This window comes from Phycodurus eques, chromosome 2 (genome assembly GCF_024500275.1).
Source record: "Phycodurus eques isolate BA_2022a chromosome 2, UOR_Pequ_1.1, whole genome shotgun sequence".
NCBI classification, from domain to species: domain Eukaryota; kingdom Metazoa; phylum Chordata; class Actinopteri; order Syngnathiformes; family Syngnathidae; genus Phycodurus; species Phycodurus eques.
Genome location: NC_084526.1, coordinates 44,552,652 through 44,576,013, shown reverse-complemented (window position 1 = coordinate 44,576,013; position 23,362 = coordinate 44,552,652). Strand labels below are relative to the sequence as shown.

General features: G+C 44.7%; 1 protein-coding gene across 1 annotated transcript in view; it reads right to left on the bottom strand.

Annotated features, from left to right (window-relative positions):
• The window catches only part of otog (otogelin), a 178,412-nt gene that overhangs the window by 93,396 nt on the left and 61,654 nt on the right, over positions 1-23,362 (bottom strand). Inside the window, 7 exon segments of the mRNA XM_061701282.1 lie at positions 2,082-2,198; positions 2,327-2,446; positions 7,595-7,741; positions 9,550-9,684; positions 12,049-12,187; positions 12,724-12,831; positions 23,111-23,276. Coding sequence (XP_061557266.1) covers positions 2,082-2,198; positions 2,327-2,446; positions 7,595-7,741; positions 9,550-9,684; positions 12,049-12,187; positions 12,724-12,831; positions 23,111-23,276 — 932 coding nt within the window.

Below are 23,362 nucleotides of genomic sequence, written 5' to 3'. Positions count from 1 at the left end.
GCCATAGGGGTCGGGTACAGTGCGAGCCGGGCGGTGGCCGAAGGCAGGGACCTTGGCGATGCTATCTCCGGCTACAGAAGCTGGCTCTAGGGACATGGAATGTCACCTCTCTGGCAGGGAAGGAGCCCGAGCTGGTGTGTGAGATTGAGAAGTTCCGACCAGATATAGTCGGACTCGCCTCTACACATGGCTTGGGCTCTGGTACCAGTCCTCTTGAGAGGGGTTGGACTCTCTTCCACTCTGGAGTTGCCCACGGTGAGAGGCACAGAGCAGCTGTGGGTATACTTATTGCCCCCCGGCTCGGTGCCTGTACGTTGGGGTTCACCCTGGTGGACGAGAGGGTAGCCTACCTCCGCCTTCGGGTGGGGGGACTGGTCCTGACTGTTGTTTGTGTCTATGCACCAAACAGCAGTTCAGAGTACCCACCCTTTTTGGAGTCCTTGGAGGGGGTGCTGGAGAGCGCTCCCGCTGGGGACTCCATCGTTCTACTGGGGGACTTCAAAGCTCACGTGGGCAATGACAGTTTCCTCTGCAGAGTGTCCGGGCTCTCCCTTAGAGAAGCTCGGTCATCCGGGAGGGGGTCAGAGTAGAGCCGCTGCTCCTCCGCATTGAGAGGAGCCAGATCAGGTGGCTCGGGCATCTGTTTGTATGCTTCCTGGGCGCCTCCCTGGTGAGGTGTTCCGGGCACGTCCCACAGGGAGGAGACCCCGGGGACGACCCAGGACACGCTGGAGAGACTACATCTCTTAGCTTGCCTGGGAACGCCTCGGGATCCGCTCGGAAGAGCTGGATGAAGTGGCTGGGGGGAGGGAAGTCTGGGCTTCGCTGTTAAAGCTATTGCCCCCGCGACCCGACCTCAGATAAGAGGAAGAAAATGGATGGATTGATTGTAAATTAGGGGCACCAGACCCAAAAACATAGAAGCACTGACAGCAACCATCAAGGAAATCTGAGCTTCCATAACTCCCAGGCTATGCCACTGGCTGATTGCATCAATCCCACGGCGCATCGAGGCAGTGATTAAAGCAAAGGGATTCCCAACCTAGTACTGAAGATTAACAAATCGTTTTGAAAGTACCATATTTTGATTGATTTAATGTGACCCTATTTTCTTTCTTTTTTTTCTACAAAAACTGAAAAGTAAATGGTGACTTCACAGTATTCAAATTTTTTGAATTCCTGATTTCATGGGTTTTATGAGATGGAAGCCCAAATTATGTAAAAATAAACAAATAAATACTTGAATTTTTTTAAATTGTGGGCCCTGAATCTAGAATCAATCAAAGATTAACTTTTTGAATGGAATTCTGGAAATAAATAAACTTTTCCATGATATTCGAATTTTTTGGAAAGGGTCTCTACCCGGCGGCACGGTAGCAGACTGGTTAGAGCGTCGGCCTCACAGTTGTGAGGAGCGGGGTTCAATCCCCGACCCCATCTGTTTGGAGTTTGCATGTTCTCCCCGTGCCTGCGTGGGTTTTCTCCTGGTACTCTGGTTTCCTCCCACATCCCCAAAACATGCATTAATTGGACACTCTAAATTGCCCGTAGGTGTGAATGTGAGTGCGAATGGTTGTTTGTTTGTATGTGCCCTGCAATTGGCTGGCAACCAGTTCAGGGTGTACCCCGCCTCCTACCCGATGATAGCTGGGATAGGCTCCAGCAGGCCCGCGACCCTTGCGGCTCAGAAAATGGATGGATGGATGTGTCTCTACCCATTATCACCTTATAATCACAGTTCAGCATTGTCAGTCACTTGCTCAATGTTTTTTGAGGGGGAACCTATTCTCTGTCATTCGCTGAAAACGCAACTATTTGCAGTTTTGTGCTCAGGCCAAAGAAACAGAAATATTACTTTGCTTCCATCTTGTGGCTAGTAGTGCTAGCCATGTTGTGGTATCTTGGTACCAAGTAACTATGTTGAAGTCAGTTAATGAGTGTCAGATAGACCAAAGTACTTCTTTGCCACCATCTTGCGGCACCTACAGGCAATTAGAAAGTTTTTCGGGGGGTCAATTACTTCAGGATTTTTGCTACACCGGGCTTCACTGTAATGTAATCCATGTTGTACTGCTTCTTACCATTGGGTGGCAGGCCTGGAAGACCTCACTGAGCAGGACAGCACACTGCTGCTTGGCAAATGGCTCTCTGAGTGGACTCAGACTGCAAGGGTGTCTCATATCTGGACCATTCACACACTGAAAACATTAACATTTAAATGGTGAAGTAACATTAGTAACATCCTTTAAGGATATTTATATGATAATGATAATTTGTCCTCATAAGGTAGTAAAATGGATCACAATGACCATGGTCCTTGACTCACATCAGCTCCTATCCAACTGTTTCCAAACTCTTGTGGCATTGTGGCATCGATGTTGTCGGGTGTGCGCATCTCATTCACTGTCTTCATATCAAAGTTTCCACATAGACCACTCAGCTTTCCCTGAAAAACATCATCAACATTGAACAGCATTTACCTTTGTTTGGCCATGGAGAGCTTTTTCAAGACCCTTTAAATCTAAACTAAAAATTCTAAGCAATAAGGTAAACAAGCAACTCGGCTGTACACGATCAGGATTTTTGGGGCTGATCCCCGATCAGCGAGTTTAAAAAACAGATAACCGTTCACAAGATGGCAGAATGTGTCTATTTAAATGACTTGTTCATTTGCTGTATACACTTCATTCAAACTTATGTTTGTTGGCGGCACAGTGGACAACTGGTTAGAGCGTCAGCCTCACAGTTCTAAGGACCCAGGTTCAATCCCTTGCCCTGCCTGTGTGGAGTTTGCATGTTCTCCCCGTGCATGCATGGGTTTTCTCCGGGCACTCCGGTTTCCTCCCATCCATCCATTTTCTACCGCTTATCCGAGGTCGGGTCACGGGGGCAGTAGCTTTAGCAGGGACGCCCAGACTTCCCTCTCCCCAGCCACTTCATCCAGCTCTTCCGGGGGGATCCCAAGGCGTTCCCGGGCCAGTCGAAGGACGTAGTCTCTCCAGCGTGTCCTGGGTCGTCCCCAGGGTCTCCTCCCGGTGGGACGTGCCCGGAACACCTCACCAGGGAGGCGTCCGGGAGGCATCCAAATCAGATGCCCCAGCCACCTCATCTGGCTCCTCTCGATGTGAAGGAGCAGCGGCTCTACTCTGAGATCCTCCCGGATGACCGAGCTTCTCACCTTCTCTCTAAGGGAGAGCCCGGCACCCTGCGGAGGAAACTCATTTCGGCCGCTTGTATCCTGGATCCTGTTCTTTTGGTCACGACCCACAGCTCGTGACCATAGGTGAGGGTAGGAACGTAGATCGACCGGTAAATCGAGAGTTTTGCCTTTCGGCTTAGCTCCTTCTTTACCACAACAGATCGATACAAAGTCCGCATCACTGCAGACACTGCACCGATCCGCCTGTCGATCTCCCGTTCCATTCTTCGCTCACTTGTGAACAAGACCCCAAGATACTTGAACTCCTCCACTTGGGGCAGCATCTCATCCCCGACCTGGAGAGGGCACGCCACCCTTTTCCGACTGAGGACCATGGTCTCAGATGGAGAGGTGCTGATTCTCCTCCCAGACGCTTCACACTCGGCTGCGAACTGCTCCAGTGAGAGTTGGAGGTCACGGCTTGATGAAGCCAACAGAACCACATAATCAGCAAAAGCAGAGATGCAATACTGAGGCCACCAAACCGGACCCCCTCTACGCCTCGGCTGTGCCTAGAAATTCTGTCCATAAAAGTTATGAACAGAATCGGTGACAAAGGGCAGCCTTGGCGGAGTCCAACCCTCACCGGAAACGAGTCCAACTTACTGCCGGATATGCGGACCAAACTGACTCCGGTCGTACAGGGACCGAACAGCCCGTATCAGGGGGTTCGGTACCCCATACTCCTGAAGCACACTCCACAGCACCCCCGAGGGACACGGTCAAACGCCTTCTCCAAGTCCACAAAACACATGAAGACTGGTTGGGCGAACTCCCATGCACCCTCAAGGACCCTGCCAAGGGTGTAGAGCTTGTCCATTGTTCTACGGCCAGGACGAAAACCACACTGCTCCTCCTGAATCTGAGATTCAACTTCCCGACGGACCCTCCTCTCCAGCACCCCTGAATAGACCTTACCTGGGAGGCTGAGGAGTGTGATCCCCCTGTAGTTGGAACACACCCTCCAGTCCCCCTTCTAAAAAAGGGGCACCACCACCCCAGTCTGCCAATCCAGAGACACTGTCCCCGAAGTCCACGCGATGTCGCAGAGGCGTGTCAACCAGGACAGCCCCACAACATCCAGAGCCTTGAGGAACTCCAGGCGAATCTCATCCACCCCCGGGGCCTTGCCACCGAGGAGCTTTTTAACCACCTCGGTGACCTCAACCCCAGAGATAGGAGAGCCCGCCTCAGAGAACCCAGACTCTGCTCCCTCATGGGAAGGCGTGTCGGTGGAATTGAGGAGGTCTTCGAAGTATTCTCCCCACTGGCTCACAACGTCCCGAGTCGAGGTCAGCAGTGCGCCATCCCCACTATACACAGTGTTGATGGTGCACTGCTTCCCCCTCTTGAGACGCCGGATGGTGGACCAGGATTTCCTCAAAGCCGTCCGGAAGTCTTTCTCCATGGCCGCGCCGAACTCCTCCCATGCCCGAGTTTTTGCTTCAGCGACCACCAAAGCTGCATTCCGCTTGGCCAGCCGGTACCCATCAGCTGCCTCAGGAGTCCCACATGCCAAAAAGGCCCGATAGGACCCCTTCTTCAGCTTGACGGCATCCCTCACCGTTGGTGTCCACCAACTGGTTTGAGGATTGCCGCCACAACAGGCACCAACCACCTTACGGCCACAGGTCCGGTCGGCCGCCTCAGCAATGGAGGCGCAGAACATGGTCCACTCGGACTCGATGTCCCCCGCCTCCCCCGGAACATGAGCAAAGTTCTGGCGGGGGTGGGAGTTGAAACTCCTTCTGACAGGGGATTCCGCCAGATGTTCCCAGCAGACCCTCACAATATGTTTGGGCCTGCCACGTCCCACCGGCATCTTCCCCACCCCATTGGAGCCAACTCACCACCAGGTGGTGATCAGTTGACAGCTCTGCCCCTCTCTTTACCAGAGTGTCCAAGACATGCGGCCGCAGTCCGATGACACGACCACAAAGTCGATCATCGAACTGCAACCTAGGGTGTCCTGGTGCCAAGTGCATGTGTGGACACCCTTATGCTTGAACATGGTGTTCGTTATGGACAATCCGTGACGAGCACAGAAGTCCAATAACAGAACACCGCTCGGGTTCTGATTGGGGGTGCCGTTCCTACCAATCACACCCTTAAAGGTCTCAGTGTCATTGCCCATGTGAGCATTGAAGGCCCTCAGCAGAACGATGGAGTACCCAGCGGGAGCGCTCTCCAGCACCCCCTCCAAGGACTCCAAAAAGGGTGGGTCCTCTGAACTTCTGTTTGGTGCATAGGCACAAACAATAGTCAGGACCCGTCCCCCCCACCCGAAGGCGGAGGGAGGCTACCCTCTTGTCCACCGGGGTGAACCCCAATGTACAGGCGCCGAGCCAGGGATCAATAAGTATACTCACACCTGCTCGGCGCCTCTGACCCTGGGCAACTCCAGAGTGGAAGAGAGTCCAACCCATCTCAAGAGGACTGGTACCAGAACCCAAGCTGTGTGTGGAGTCGAGTCTGACTATATCTAGTCAGAACTTCTCGACCTCACACACCAGCTCGGGCTCCTTCCCTGCCAGAGAGGTGACATTCCACATCCCTCGAGCCAGCTTCTGTAGCCGGGGATCGGATCGCCAAGGTCCCTGCCTTCGGCCACCGCCCAGCTCGCACTGCACCCGACACCTACGGCCCCTCCCACAGGTGGTGAGCCCATGGGAAGGGGTCCCTCACCTAGCACCTGTTTGCCATGGGTGACCCTGCCAGGGGCATAAAGCCCCAGACAACTTAGCTCCCAGGATCATTGGGACACACAAACCCCTCCACAACGATAAGGTGATGGCTCAAGGAGGGGTAGGTTTCCTCACACATCCCAAAAACATGCATTAATTGGAGACTCTAAATTGCCCGTAGGTGTGACTGTGAGTGTGACTGGTTGCTTGTTTGTATGTGCCCTGCGATTGGCTGGCAACCAGTTCAGGGTGCACCCTGCCTCCTGCCCGATGACAGCTGGGATAGGCTCCCACACGCCCGCAACCCTAGTGAGGAGAAGCGCCTCAGAAAATGGATGGATGGATGTATGTTTGTTCATCTTTTTATGCCAGTGAGGCATAGTGACAGACAGAAGAAATTAATGCTTTTCTATTAGATGGCAGGAAGTACATAGAGTAATTAATCTATCCACTTTTTGTGACATCTTTGTTTGTTTGTTTTTCAATTGTAAAATATGTGCCTTGGCTCCATAAAGGTTGGAAATCAGTCAGGTCAAACCAACTTACCGTCTTCTAGTGACCTTCACCCCAGATGCTGCTGTTACTGCTAATAATAACAATATCATAACAAGAGCTATGTTCTTAATACACAAATACATGTAAAAAAACAAAAATGCCATAAACCACACACACACACACACACCCTCTTTGAGGGTTTCCGCTTTCTTTTAGAGTAATCCCGCTCATTTGTTCAAATATCAAATAATATGTAGGTATCCCTTAATTGTTTATAGTGTAAATCATAGTCAGGTCACAGAGACTTGTTAGTTTTCTGATGGTGAGCAACAAAAGGAATCAATTATACTTGCAATAAATAAGGACTAAAGTATTTAATTTTAATACTTAATTTTTAATACCAAATAATTTGCATAACAAATGCATGGTCTGCTAAGTCTAATATTTTACCATTTTCCCACTGTACCCAGCCTGGAATGGACCAGACATTTGGGAGTTGTCCCAAAACTCCTAATTGCCACCCTGCCCCTGGGTTAAGCTGCCTCTAAAAAAGCGTGTCGTGAGTCCTTTTTTTCCACATTTCACTCGATATATCACACACACTTCAGCGAACAAAAAGTAAGTACGTCTGTCTCACAGTTTTGAGGTTTGGGATTTGAATGTGTTTGTTATGTGTTCCTCCCACCTTTGCATTCAACAAACATGCATATTAAACATTTACAGAACAAGTGAAAATATATATCAATATATATTTTAGTGATATTGAATTTATTTTGCAACCAGTTCAGGGTGTGCAAAGACTCCTGCCTGCAGTTAGCTGGGATAGGCTCCAGCATACCCATGACCCTAGTGAGGATAAGCAGTGTAGAAAATGGATGGATGGGTGAATTTCCTTTATTATATTAGAGCCTATTATAGTTACATTATTTAAATATTGTGGTACTTGGATTACGTTACTGACTACATTTTCTTAACAGGTAACGAGTAACTGTATCGGAATACATTTTTAAGTAACTCTCCCAACCCTTATTATATCCTAATATTGGTATAACTAGATTCATGAAACTCCCAAATTACCAAAGGTACTATTTATATTGACAATATGATGTCAAGTAGACAATGAGTCTCTCGCATTCTCTGTTTGGAAACACTGATAAGCACCCCTTTCCCCTGAAAGCAAAAACCAAAGTGTTTTGACGTGGAGCATGCCACATACCTCCCAACGGGGTCCAACCTGGATGTGGATGGTGGTTTTCCGGTCCCACAGGATTGTGACATCCTCCTCTGGGAAATGAATCACAGTGAAGTAGCCAGCAGGCCAGATGACCATCTTCTGATTCATTCCTATGATACTAGTTGGGTTCTACAATACACATAGTATTAAATGTAACAGTGTGATTGGAATTGACAGAATCATATTTTGCCACAAAATGGACAGTTTGTGTTTCTATCATTGTATTCATAATTGTATTCATGTATTCATGTCGTTTGATGAGTGTCCTGTGTCTAAAATGCACAAAAATGAGCAGGGACGTGTAAAACATGATCAATCTGCGTCTACAGACACACAGCGTTTCTTACCTACGTATGTGTGTGTGTTGCTGAAGTGCTTCAGTTTCAGTGAACCATTAGCCATTAAAAGTATAAGTTCTGTCCTGGTGCTCACCAGTAGCCAATCAGAGGAAGAGTAGGGTGGGCTTATCAGTTCATAAATACAACAGAGACTTCCATAAATTGTCATTGTTGTGGTAAGTGAACCGCTGGCGGAACGATGTTGGCTCCATAGATGCACACAAGTGGGACACTGAAGGGAAAGTTAACTATTTAATACGTTTGCTAGCCCGTGAGCTCACTAGCTAGCGAGCTAAGGAGCTAAACAGCTCACTCTGGCTGACTCGATTGTGGCAACATTGGTTAAAACAGAGGTCACTAACTGGTGGACCACAGGCAAAAAAGAAAGTTTATGATTTAAGACATACAGGGCGCTTTTATTAAAAGCGGCGCAACAATACAGGCTTTACGATAGTGACGAACCATACCGAACAATCAGATGCGAGTTCAGCCACCCCCTTTAGCCAATCAAATCTGCATCTCAGACAGTAATAACTGACTGAATGCAGCCCAGACAGAGACAAGAAGAAATATAGCGGGGGGGAAGGAGAAAGAGATGAGGGTGTAAGTTGAGTAAAAGATGGCGAAAGATCAGAAAATTACCAATAAAACAAGAGAACATTTGGAACAAATGGCGCTTAAAATGGAACGGCAGTGTCATTTTTGTTTTTATTTCTCAATGGAAGTTCCCACTGGGAGGACTTATTAAAAGTGCATATACAGTTAGTGAAACGTCAAAATGAAACAAAACAAAGGTTTGGTTGTGTCAAGATGCCAAACACCATCCATCCATCCATTTTCTACCGCTTATCCGAGATCGGGTTGCGGGGCAGTAGCTTTAGCAGGGACGCCCAGACTTCCCTCTCCCAAGCCACTTCATCCAGCTCTTCCGGGGGGATCCCGAGGCGTTCACAGGGCAGCCGAGAGACGTATTCTCTCCAGCGTTTCCTGGGTCATCCCCGGGGTCACGGTGGGACGTGGTCGGAACACCTCACCAGGGAGGCATCCGGGAGGCATCCGAATCAGATGCTCCAGCAACCTCATCTGGCTCCTCTCAATGTGGAAGAGCAGTGGCTCTACTCCCGGATGACCGAGCTTCTCACCCTATCTCTAAGGGAGAGCCCGGACACCCTGCGGAGGAAACTCATTTCGGCCGCTTGTATCCGGGACCATAGGTGAGGGTAGGAACATAGATCGACCAGTAAATTGAGAGCTTCGCCTTCTGGTTCACCAGATCGGCGGATCGATGCAGCGCCTGCAGTGATGCGGACTTTGTATCAGTCAGTTGCGGTAAAGAAGGAGCCAAGCCGAAAGGCGATGCCTAACACAAAAGGAGAAATTCTAACTTTTTCTGAAGCACTTTATTTGAACACGTATAAATTTCTCTCTCTATTTACTTGCTCCTATTGTGAAATTCAGCCCTACTTTTATTTAGTAAATGAGAGAACATAACACAGTTGTGCTCATATGTTTGATTACCAGGGCAGAACTTGTAAGATGTGTTCAGCTCTTTATTATGCGCTAGTACTAGAATCTATTATACTAGAATGGATGACTTACAGGTTGTCCGGTGTCATCGTCAAAAGTTATGAAGGATCTTCCAATGTTGATCAACAGTGATTTCCTGCAGATTATGCCATTGTCAAAACAGTCAATGTTCTCTGCTGTCACAGTGAGAATCACATCAGCACTGCTCTGTGCAGGAGAAAAGAAAACCCCAAACACAAACTTTGTCAGAGTGTTAATAGATTATGTTTCAAATGTACACTATTCATATTCATTCATGAATACGGTCTGTGCTTAAAAGCAATTTACAGCCATTTTGCTGGGCTCACAATGGGAAGACTGGGTACGCAAAACAGCTAAAGAACAAACCTGTAATGTATCTACAGCATATGACTCTGTATCTGCAAATTATTTTCAGGTCTGATTAGATCTGACCTCTGAATGTGTCATATAGAAAATGCAGAGAACTCTGCCTTATCTGAAAAATGGCTGTATGATGTGCAATCGTGCGATACAAGGGATACTAATACAGGCCGCCCTCGGTTTATGATGGTCCTGACGTACGACATTTCAAGGTTTTCGAACATTGCACAGCATATATAAGGCATGCTCAGTTACCACCTTCCTGTTTTTCACTTGATTATTTTAATGTTATGGTCTAAAAGTGTTTTTCACAGAAATTTACTGTAATTATGTATCATCAAATTAGCTCAGTTTTTAACTTCAAATTATTGCCTCTTCCACAATGTGTGAAAATTCCTCTCAACATTACTTATAGATTCACATTTGTTTTTCTGGTGTATAGATATTCTTCCAATGTTGCATCATAATTCATTAGTTTATAAGCAATAATAGTATTACATGGGGATGTTCAGATTTTATTTTACATTTGAAAACACTATCAATGTTACAAGGGAAGTTTTATTCAACATGTTCAAATGCAAGTCTCTGAAATATTTGTTTAGGTCAATTTTATCCATCCATCCATTTTATTCCGCTTATCCGAGGACGGGTCGCGAGGGAAGTAACTTTAATAGGGAAGCCCAGACTTCCCTTCCCTCTCCACAGTCACTTAAACCAGGTCTACCAGGGGATCCCGAGAAGTTCCCAGGCCAGCCGGGAGACATGGTCTCTCCAGCGTGTCCTGGGTTGTCCACAAGGTCTCCTCCCAGTGGGACGTGCCCGGCACACCTCTCCAGGGTGGTGTACTCAATGTCCCCCGCCTCCCCCGGAACGTGGGTGAAGTTCTACCGGAAGTGGGAGTTGAAACTCCTTCTGACAGGGGATTCTGCCAGACGTTCCCAGCAGAACCTGGGCCTGCCACGTCGGACCGGCATCTTCCTCCACCATCGGAGCCAACTCACCACCAGGTGGTGATCAGTTGACGGCTCCGCCCCTCTCGTCACCCAAGTGTCCAAGACATGCGGCTGCAAATCCGATGACACGACCACAAAGTCGATCATCAAACTGCAGCCTCGGGTGTCCTGGTGCCAAGTGCACATATGGACACCCTTATGCTTGAACATGATGTTTGTTATGGACAATCCGTGATGAGCACAGAAGTCCAATAACAGAACACACATCGGGTTCTGATCGGGGAGGAACGATGGAGTCCCCAGTGGGAACACTCTCCAGCACCCCCTCCAAGGACTCCAAAAAGGGTGGGTACTCTGAACTACTGTTTGGTACATACACACAAACAACAGTCAGGACCCGTTACCCCAACCAAAGGCGAAGGGAGGCTACCCTCTCGTCCAGTGGGGTGAACACCAATGTACAGACACCGAGCCGGGGGGCAATAAGTATACCCACACCTGCTCAGCACATTTCACCGTGGGCAACTCCAGAGTGGAAGAGAGTCCAACCCCTCTCGAGAAGACTGGTACCAGAGCCCAAGTTGTGTGTGGAAGCGAGCCCAACTATATCTACTGGGAACATCTTGCCCTTGCACACCAGCTAGCGCTCCTTCCCTGCCAGAGAGGTGACATTCCACGTCCCAAGAGCAAGCTTCTGTAGCCGGGGATCAGATCGTCAAGGTCTCTGCCTTCAGCCACCGCCCAGCTCACTTTGCACCCAACGCCTGTGGCCCCTCCCACAGGTGGTGAGCCCATGGGAAGGGGGACCCAGGTTACCCTTTCGAGCTGTGCCCAGCTGAGCCCCATGCGTGCAGGCCCGGCCACCAGGCGCTCGCCTTCGAGCCCCACCTTCAGGAGGTCCATTATTTTTTTTTTTTTTTCATAGCTGTAAATTTTAAAGAGGCGCAGAATATCTTCTTGACCCCCACCCCCCCCCCACCCCCCCCCCCCCCCCGCCCCCCACCTCAAATAAAAAAACTGTCATGTCATTATAAAAGTTAAAGCCATTGCAAGAGACAAGGGTTTAAGCCTCGGCAGAGGTATGCCCTCTCCAGGTGATCTTGTTAATGAATATGTAATGGTTAAGATTTTAACAGCATAAATTGACTAGAAAATAAATTGGAAAATGCAATAAGGTGTATGGTTAATCCGATCACATATACTGAACTCCAATACTGAAAAGGAGATTTTTTTGTACCTTTACAAGGTAAACTTGGCAAGCACCAACGTAGTCAAAGAGCAGGCCATCAAAAGTGCTGTAATGACGATCTCCGTATGTTGTGCACATGGATGGACATGGACGAAACACACACTGGAACGTCCCATGCTGGCAAACACTACAAAGACATCAAAGGTTCAACTTCTTGTCACTGCACTGCAGAGACAGTCTATTGGACACTCCTTTTGTAAATTTTCCATAGCTGAATAACCAAATGGCTGAATCACCATTCATTGCACTGTTAGGCTGTCATCATCATGTTCTACTTGGATTACAAATGGGCAGAAGAAATGGGCAGAAAGAGTGAGATCACTGGGAGAAGGTTTCCTTTCACCACTGATGAACAGCTGGGAAACAGTGGGCTCTTGTATGACTTTTTGGTTCTTTTTGCATTTTCTCATCTGTGATATCATATAATCATGATATCAGGTGAACACTTGCACTGTTCTATCTCATCACTTAGTAACTGATGGTTACTAAGTCAATGAAAACTATAATTTAGCAACACTGTTGCCGCTTTGTTTCATTGAGATAGATGCACATGGATGAAGAATCAGTGAAATAAAATAAGAGAAACACAGGCAAACATGGAGAAACAAGTTCCATCCTATTCAAGAAGATACTGGATTGTCATAACACACTGTACAAACATACCACTGATGGCAGGGGGAAGACACTTTGTCACCAGGGTAATACTCTTTTCCTTTCCACAGACAGGGGCAGGCCTCAGGCTCAAAGCATTCATCTCCATGTTTCAGTAAGCTGGTGGCAAAAGGATTTGGCACAAAAACATATTCATGCTTTGTACTATTAATAATATTAAAAGAATCCATCCTTCATGTGGTGGGTAATATAATAGGACATGCCTATGAATCTAAGTTTTGTAAACATACTAACAAAAGAAATGTGGTTAGCATGTTGCCCCATCTTCCTAACCTGTAATGAAACAACGCAACACTGGCCACTGTCATCGGCATTCTTAATTTTTTTTGCATAAAGTATCCAATAGTTTCCGATATAAATGAAAATGAGCCAATTTTACGTAAAGTAATGATAAAACAAATGTAGTAATCAATGTAGTTAATGTAGCCAACATAACCATGGACAGGCACCCTTCCTTAATATTGCATTGTTCACCCTTTAGCAACCACAGGGTTCTCTATAACCTTCTGGCACCTTTCAGATGATAGTTTTTCCAATCCCAAAGTATTATTGTTCTTGAATGCTTGTAAGATTTCTTTTCACCGATTGCAAAGTTAAGCTTTTTCCAAGGATTTTCATTTTCTACGGCAGTGGTTCTCCATTTTTTTTACACCAAGTACCACCTCCAAAATACTTGGCTCTCCAAGTACAAACATAATGACCAACATTAAAATACAGTAGCGTTGTTGGCCCAAATGATTATCAAAAATCAAGGCCGATGTTTTATTCCTAAAAAGTATATTTAATATTTTGTGAGATACTGTAACATTATGTGCACTTTGAACATTAATACTGCGCTTAAAGACAGGAAAATTTAAAAAAAGTATTGAAATAATGATTCGATTAAAATATATTTTGCACATAAAAGTGAAAATAAAATTTAAAGAATTTTACATTTTAGAAAATAAAATTACTAATGCAAACGTACTTAAAAGTTAAAAACTACTGAACACATTGTGCTGTACTGGAGTAAAATAAATAAATAAATAAATAAATAAAATAAAAATACGTGTTGAATCCACCATAAGATTATGTGCAGTTAGAACATTTAATTCGGTGATTCTTTCGCATGCACCTAGAGGGATCCCATGTGCCGCTTGTGGTACCTTACCACTCTTTGAGAGTCACTGTTCGATGGGATTGAGATCAGGACTCTGACGACCAGTTTAAAAGAAACGTTTCCTTCTCAACCATTCTTATGTGCTTTGGATACATGCTTTTGGTTTCTATTGTTCTGAAGAACTGTGATCTTCCTCCCAAACCCAGATGTCTTACAGTGGCTGGCACATTCCACTCTAAAATCCCTTTGTAATCCTCTAACTTACTTCCTTCAGTTCATTCTGAAGGTCTCCACTGCCTAAGGTGGCAGTTATCATTAATAACAAATTCTACATTGTTCATTCCTGGTTCTACGTTTCTTGATTGATTCAAACCATTCCAATTCCAAAATATTTTCCACATTCCAACATTTTCCACATCACCCAAATTCTACACTTTTCCCACATTAAAATACCCGCATTTTTCCCGCATTGAGACACATTATACATTATTCCCTCCTGTTTCCACGTTTCTTGACCGATTCAAACCATTCCAACTTCAAACTATTCAGCTCATTCTATGTCATTTCATTTCATTCCATGTAATTCCACATCATTCCACATTGTTCCATAGATTACATTCAGCATTTCAACATTCACATGTACTTCCTCCAGAAATTGGAAAGTATAGTTTCCCTCATAGAATTAATAATCAAAGTATTTATCGTGTCATTTTCTGAAAGTCTACACTTCAAAATTCCGCCTTAAATACTGAGATGAATAGTAAGTCAGAGTGTATAAAACATTTATTTAATGAGTTAGAGTAAATCCTCAAAAGTCTAATTTGGAGCATTTGTCAATTTTGTGCATGAACTATTTTATTTTAAGGAGCTACACTTAGCTTTGTTTTATTTAAAAATGTGCTAACTTTAACTTATTCAGTACATTTATGTTCTCATCCTGCGTCCCCTCTAAAGGCAATAGGATACAAGTTTATACAGTAACTGTATTTGCATGCACATTTGAGGAAAGTCGTAAATAATATATATTGGAAAGGAAAAATGTCCTGGCCAGAAGAGCGGAACAATGTCAGAAAACAAAAGGGCCACGCACCAAGTTGCATGAGTGTACACCAATTAACAAAAATGTGGTTAGATTCACTACCTACATGAGAACTCTGGACAATTAGGATTCTCACACGGGAAGGAAGACACAAACTTTTTTGTCTGGTCCCCTCCTCCATTTCCCCCTCGCTCTGCAAGGTGAAGCTTATAAGTATCTTGTAGTCTATGGCTGAGCTGTATCCCCAAGTGAGGCTGCAGACAATGTAGTGACAAACTGAATGACCCCTCCTGAAAAACCCAGATTCAACTGAATAGGGTTACACCCCAGATAAAACTGTGTGAAAAGGTGGCTTTAGCCACCAGCCAAGTTGTTGTATCAATTACTCACATCTTCCTCTTCTTTTCCTTTCGGCTTGTCCCTTTCGGGGTCGCCACAACGCGTCATCCTTTTCAGAATCAGAATCATCTTTATTTAAGGAATGTCTCCGGTAATTTTGTCAGCCGCTCTAGTACGACAACAGACAGTCAATTGACAGAACACTTTGGAGACATCGGAGGGACAGCTAAGGTTCGATGTTTTGGAGACTAAGTTAGAGAGAGCAGACTTCGATGGTTTGGACACGTCCAGAGGAGAGAGAGTGAGTATATTGGTAGAAGGATGGTGAGGATGGAGCTGACAGGCAAGAGAGCTAGAGGAAGACCAAAGAGAAGGTTGATGGATGTCCTGAGGGAAGACATGAGGGCAGTTGGTGTTCGAGAGGAGGATGCAGGAGATAGGAAATGAAAAGAAGAAGAAACCCGTCCTGTTCAACTGCATGGCCTTGCAGAATGGTGGATCTGTATGCCTTTGTGCTGGAACAGTTTTGCTGTGCAACAGGGGAGTTTGAAATACTCCCCCTGCTTATTTTTTATTTTTTAATATTTTTCTGATGTATATTGAAAACGCAGCCGGACAGAAAAGAGTTTTAGGGGACAGAGAGGGATAGAGTGGATATGGGGGCTCGGGGTGAAAACCACAGCAGAACAAAAGTGAGACAGTCTAGATATTTGAGCACAAGTAACATTCCAACTTTCATTTGTAATGTCACTAGATGGGGTGTGGCGGACACCAGGACATGCTATAACTAACCAAAAGAACCAGATAAGAGAGGACAGAAAAGGGAAGGACAGGATGTGGGAAAATTAAATTCCAGCTCCTTCCCTCAGGTAGGCGCTACCGATCAATGCAAACTAGAACTAGCAGACATTCCAACAGCTTCTTCCCTCTTGTGATCAACTTCTTAAACACCTAACCTACAATTCCATTGCAACATGCTGGCAATTTTTTTGTCTTGAGTTTGTTGTCACACGCCACGCTGCACTTCCATGTAAGCCTATCTCCTGCATCCTCCTCTCGACGACTTCGACCCACTGTAGCTGAATTTCCAACGGCGTCCTGCAGGTTGACGGCGCCGCTGGCGGACGTTGCTAACCCGGGCCACGACCGACCCACGACACTCATATTTGTTTGGCAAAGTTTTAAGCCGGATGCCCTTCCTGACACAACCCTCTGCATTTATACGGGCTTGGGACCGGCCTACAGTTTGCACTGGCTTGTGCCCCCCATAGGGCTGCATTTATCAATTACTCACATCAAAGTCCCAAATATTCGTGATTGTAGCAACAAATATGCACATGATATTGATAAACCAACATGGTTGTTATTTGAAACGTAATCGCCTGAGACAATATTAATGCAGCAGAAAATAGTTTGTCATGTGGCTTAAAATGGAGTCAAGACATTGGCAAAGATGGCAAACCGGCTCAGGTTTTTAATACAGTGAAACCTCGGGTTAGGAACTTAATTCGTCCCATGGACCCGTTTGTAGCCCGAAATAAGGTAATGTTTCCTATTGAAATGAATGGAAATGCAATTAATTGATTCCAGCCGCAAAACAATGTTGTACTTACCTTATTTTGATGATTGTGTGGTTAAAAGTAAACAGTGTGCAATATAGAAATATGTTAGGGTTCGCTTCAGCCAACAAGTGCATCCCAAAGCAGACAAAAGCAATTGAGCAATTCCAAAGTTTTTTTTTCCTAACCAATGGAGAATGGATGTGTGAAGTACAAAATCATTGAATAAAACAAACTCAAAACTTCGTTGACAAAAGGTCTTTGTGTGTAGTAGTGATGGGCACGTCAGTTCTTTTGAGTGTAATGAATCATTAGAATCAGTTTGTTCAAAAGATTCGTGAACCAAATCGTTCAGTCCTTTTTCACAAAATCATTCAAGCGCATCCTCATTCAGTTAATGATCCATGCCAGAGGTTCACGTTCACCGACTATGCGTTGTTGTTGTCACGTATTGTAAACTAGAAAAGGTGGGGAGATTTCCAAAAAAAAAAACTTAAGCTAAATTATCACCTCTCTCTCTCTCTCTCAGCAAGCTCTTGAACACATGGTTGTGACTTGTGAACATACGTGCAGCGAGCTCATCTACAGAAGATCCTTCCGCGTCCCCTCACGACCAGCTAGACTCTCGGAGGCCGGCGTGACGTTTCTGCATTCCACTGCGGTGGACAGCATCGCTGACACCAGCACCCGCCACCCAGGCTTCTTGCACACTCACCTTACTGTTATTGTCATCTGATTAGGGTAAAGCATCTTTGAGTCTCTTGAGAAGCGCTATATAAGTTTTATAACTTTTACGTAGATTTTAATTTAATCATTAAAGTACAGATTGTTATTTTCCTTTATTGAAATGCAGTGTTCAAACTGTGCATAATGCTTAAGTGGCTAACAAAAATGTAAGTTTTGCTAACTACGTTGCTGTATTTTAATATTGGTCATGATGGTGGTACTTGGAGAACTAAGTATTTTTTGAGGTGGTACTTGGCGTAAAAAGTTGAAAAGCCTAATGTATGTATTTGTTTTCCCCCCTAATATCTGGAACTGTTACACTAAGTTCCCAAATGCTGCTAGAGTTGTGGTAATGCATTTGGTTTCTGTTAAAATTCATTTGGTTTCTGTTAAAATTCCTCGACCAAGCACAAAAACACACTGCATCTGCCAATCATCCCTGTAATCTATGCAAAAGAGTCATTAACTCAGATACAGTTCTTTAACCCCCGCCAGTGTGCACTGTTATCACGATTACTTTTTGGTTGGTTTCACTGAATAAATGAAAAAACCATTAAGATGGCGCCTACCCGTGTGGACGCCTCGTTACGGGCTCTCTAGTATTGTCTATGTTTTTGTGTTTTTCGTTCGTCTTTGGAGACATTACGCAAGGGAAGACTTGCTAAACATCAGGGAGTCTACCCTGGACTTTTTTTCACCAACTTTCGCAAATCTGCTCACTCCCCCAAACACCACCCCCCAAGTTAGTCACCGGGGCAGCGACTGCGGTCTATGGCGCATGGAGGCGAAGGCGACACCACAGAGGGAAGCGAGCCGCCATCCAAGTTAAGCTCCGCAAGAAAGGATACAGATTGGCGTTCCCGTCGATGCACCTCGTGAATCTACGCTCCCTACCCAACAAAATGGACAAGCTTCATCTTCTGATAAAGACCAGTAAAGACTTTGGACGTTCCGCTGCCCTGTGCTTCACGGAGACTTGGCTTTGTGAGGCTGTCCCCGACGGCGCCGTAATGCTTCCCGGCTTCCATCTTCACCGGGCAGACCGAGTGATGGAGTTATCGGGGAAAACAAAAGTCGCTTTTATATCAATGAAAAATGGTGTACGGACATCACGGGCTCAGCACACACTGCAGCTCGCACTTAGAGTCGCTGTTTTTGAACCGTAAGCCATTCTACTCGCCGTGTGAGTTTGTGTCTTTCATTCTCGCTGGTGTTTATATTCAGCCTCAAGCTAACATGAACGCCGCACTGCTAACGGTCGGTGAACAAGTCAACGAAATTGAAAAAAAAACAACCCGGGGACTTTAATGAAGCTAAACTCAACCATGAACTCTCTAAATACAAGCAGCACATCGACTGTCCAACCATGGAAAATAACATTTTAGACCACTCCTATACTACGCTAAATAACGCATACCGTGCCAAACCTCGTGCAGAACTGGGCTCGTCCGATCACTGCTTAATTCACTTAATACCAACTTACAGGAAAGAACTTAAATGCATGAAGCGTACAGTGAAAACACCAAAAGTAGACCAATGAAGCAAAGATGGAACTTCAAAGCTGTTTAGACTGCACAGACTGGAGTGTCTTTGGAAATTCAGCTGGCAGCCTAGATGAATATACGGACACTGTCACATCCTATATCAGTTTCTGTGAAGATATGTGTGTACCAACAAAGTCATTCCGCACATTCAATAACAACAAGCCGTGGTTCCCTTCCAAACTTAAGCAACTTCGCCAGGCTAAAGAGGACGCATATCGAAGTGGGGACAGGGCCGTGTATAATTGCACTAGAAACCAGCTGACTAAGAAAAATAACATTTCAAAGAGAAACTATACAGTAAAGTTAGAAAAACAGTTTAGCGCTAACGACTCTAAATCAGTCCGACATGCATTACAATCGCTAACCAATTACAAGCGACGATCACCCCAAGCTGAGAACAATAGCAGACTAGCTGATGACTTGAACACCTTCTACTGCAGATTTGAAAAGGACACTTTCTGACGGGCAGGACCCAGCAGGTGAGGCTGGGGGACACCACCTCATCTACACACACCAAAAGCACCGGGGCGCCCCAAGGTTGTGTCCTCTCTCCGCTGCTCTTCTCTCTATAAACGAACGACTGCACCTCAACGCACCCGGCTGTCAAACTCCTGAAGTTTGCAGATGACACCACAGTCATCGGTCTCATCAAAGACGATGACGAGTCTGAGTATCGACAGGAAGTGGAGCAGCTGGAGCTGTGGTGCGCCCGACACAACCTGAAGCTGAACACGCTCAAGACTGCAGAGATGATTGTGGACCTCAAGAGGCATCCTTTGCCACAGCTGCCCCTCACGCTGTCCAGCTGCCTTGTGTCAACCGTAGAGACCTTCAGGTTCCTGGGAATTACAGTCTCTCAGGACCTGGAGTGGGAGTTCAACATCAACTCCATCCTCAAAAAGGCTCAGCAGAGGATGTACTTCCTGTGGCTTCTGAGAAAGCACGGCCTGCCACAGGAGCTTTTGAGGCAGTTCTACACAGCAGTCATCACCTATGTTCTTCCATAACAGTCTGGTTTGGTGCTGCAACAAAAAAGGACAAACTCCGACTGCAACGGACAATGCCTACCACCCTTGAGGACTTGCATGCTGCCAGAACTAAGACAGGAGCATGCAAAATCCTCTCGGACCCTCCACATACTGATCACCAGCTCTTCCAGCTCCTTCCCTCAGGTAGGCGCTATCGAACAATGCAAACTAAAACTAGCAGACATACTAACAACTTCTTCCCTATTGCCATCAACTTCTTAAACAGTTAACTTACAATTCCATTGCAACATGCTGCCAATTTTTTTTTGTCTTGAGTTTGTTGGGCCAATTATTAAAAAAATTATTATTTCCGTCGGGTCAATTATACATTACTCGTGCACTCACTATTTGCATATCTGTTGTTGACCAATACTGGCCACCCATGTGCCTGAGTAGCATCTGCACCATTTACACAATCGACTGAGTACTATCTGCAACATTTGCACAATCGACATTGTCCCAGATTATCGCACTATGAGTCACTTTAAATTGCGCCCTTTGCACAATGGTCATTGCACCGGACTATTGCTCTATTAGTCATTCAAACTGCTCATATTGCTAGAGAACGCTGCATCTTTTTGCATAATTGTGAAAAAAAAAAAGATTAAAAATAAATAATTGTACCGGCATTAACAAATTACTAGCAACCTTTTATTGCTCAGTGACTGTCTATGTCTCAAAAGTATTCTCTGTCAATTGACTGTCTGTTGTTGTACTAAAGCGGCTCCAACTACCGGAGAAAAATTCCTTGTGTGTTTTTGACATACTTAAAAATAAAGATGATTCTGATACTGATAAAACCATTTGACCCTCCTTTTGGGCATTTAGCCAGTCTGGATTATATGGATCAGATTACTGTGCTAATGGTGGAGGTCCTCGTCTGAGTATGACGACATTAGTTTCAAAGATTTGTCCAAGAACATAGCAGTTTGCCGTAATAGCACAAATAATGGAACAGTAGCCTCTTTCTTGTCGTATCCAACATCAAAAGGACAAACACTATCAAATCAATTTCATTTCCACATAATACACAAGGATTGTGTATTCCTCATTTTGGTAAATGTATGAATAAATGTCTGATGAGTCAGCAGTGAGGTATTCAAAGTAGGAGTGTCCCGATCTAACTTTTTCACTTACCCATCTGATACCGATATTGCAGCCTTGAATTCTGGCCGATACATATATCGGTCCGATCCGATATCAGCAATAATCATACATACTTTACGTATTTCGTAGTATGGAATGTTAGAAAAAGCTAGATGAAGAGATATTAATCAGACAGAGAACAATAATCGGCAACAGTAAGAATGAGAAAAACTAACCGATTTATTATTAACCAATGGGTTACATAAAGTAACTTTAAAAATAAGAATTTACGCTAATTTAATAAAATAAATAATATTAGGAAATTCAGAAAAATAACTTCAATAAAACCAATAACAAAAATATATTTAAATTGCAACATAACCACTGCTTAACTTAAACATAAACATATTCTTCTACATTTGAGTAGATTACATTATAAATAAATAAAAAACGTAAAGTAATCTCAATCAATAATAAATACGAAAGAAAGAAAAATATCTAAATTCAATTCAGTTGTTTTTTTTTTGCTCTCAGTATATAAAACACCAGTGACGAGCTAACCGAAAATTAACATTGAAACCACGGAACTTATCTCTCAAAATAATGAATATTGGTACACAAACGGTGCTTAACCACACACAAACAGGCAACATAACAATACTCTCTGGCATATACAGTATTCTTCAAATTCTGTGAAAAGCGAGTTATCATAACAATACTCGATCGTGACTACTTTCTTTGTTACAGCAAATGTGTATCTCATTGCATGTATCACACTGCCCCTCAAAGGCCAAGATGTGCACAGCAGGAACAGCAATTGTCAATAAAACAAAACCCTAATTGCATCAGTGTATTGCTGCACGTGGAGAAAGCAAATGATGTTTACACATTCATTGTGTGTTAGTTTTGAGCTAGCGATTTTTGTGAACAAAAACAAAGACAGAAACCAAGGCTGTGATGAATTTGAACATTCAACAGGTGCAATGCTTGTTATGTGAGTTTTACAGTGAACTTCAACTGGAGTGTCAATAAATGACTAAGCAAGCAACATTCACTCTTACTCCTTTCTACTTTGTTAGCATTTTAGCAACCTGTTGTGCTCACGTGGGCTCTGCATGCCATCCCGGCGCCGCTAGATAAAAGTGCTGGAGCAGCGCATGGAATGGACTGCTTGTATAAGAGTGGTCAAATCTGAGATTTTAGAACCAGTCTAATCTGATCCGATACTCTTTTTTTTTTTTTCTTTTTTCTTTTTTGCTGACATTGTACCGATTTCCGATCTCAAAGATCGGATCGGGACACCCCTAATTCAAAGCACCACACATACAAAATAGGAAAGAAAAGCACAGACTCAATTACGACAGTCAATCACAGGACAGGGTAGTGCCTTTAGCCAACGTGTTGTCCAACCTCCTGATCTCAGCTTCACTGACACAGTCAGTCTAGTTAACTCACTACGACAAGCTAATTTTCTAACCTTTAGCGATCAAGAAAGCATTCAGCAGCCATATCCCTACAAGACAACAACACTCCTAAATCAGGGTTAACAATGGCAGTACAGTACCTATCTTTGTCTTTTATATGGGTTTCTGTGGAGTGGGTCACAGATTTACAGTATTCAGCATATAATGTGTCGGTAATGGAAATCTGGCTGGTTCAAATTCTTGTTCCATTCACTTTTGATGATACACTGTAGTAGGAAATGTCAATCATACTGTATGTGCAAAGGTCCAAAATCACACAACTATGAATACGATTTCACAGATGAAATTTAGTATGCAATATTTTTCCCTTTGGCTAGGTGCATCACTGATGAAGAGCAGCAGACACTACTATTTCTTTAATGTGTTGGAAATATTAAATATGTTACAGTGTTGATACTATAACCTGAAAACATTTTGAAAATAACATTTCAACCAGGTACATTTCTGAATACTCAGAACTGATGTCTAACTCACCCAGAAGGGCAGGTACATCCACTAACACACGGGTCATGTGCTATGCAGGTCAGATTGAGGAGGAAAGATTCACAAGTGTGCTCACAGGCCACACCTCTTCCTGGAAGGAGGCCATTCTCACCCTCAGAGCAGTTATGGTATATTTGACTCCCAGGACATAAGCTGTCTGCAAAAAGAGAACAAATCACAGCTAATGTAAAGAAGATGAATTATTCTGTCAATAGAGTAAACAATCCACACATTTTCTGCCCC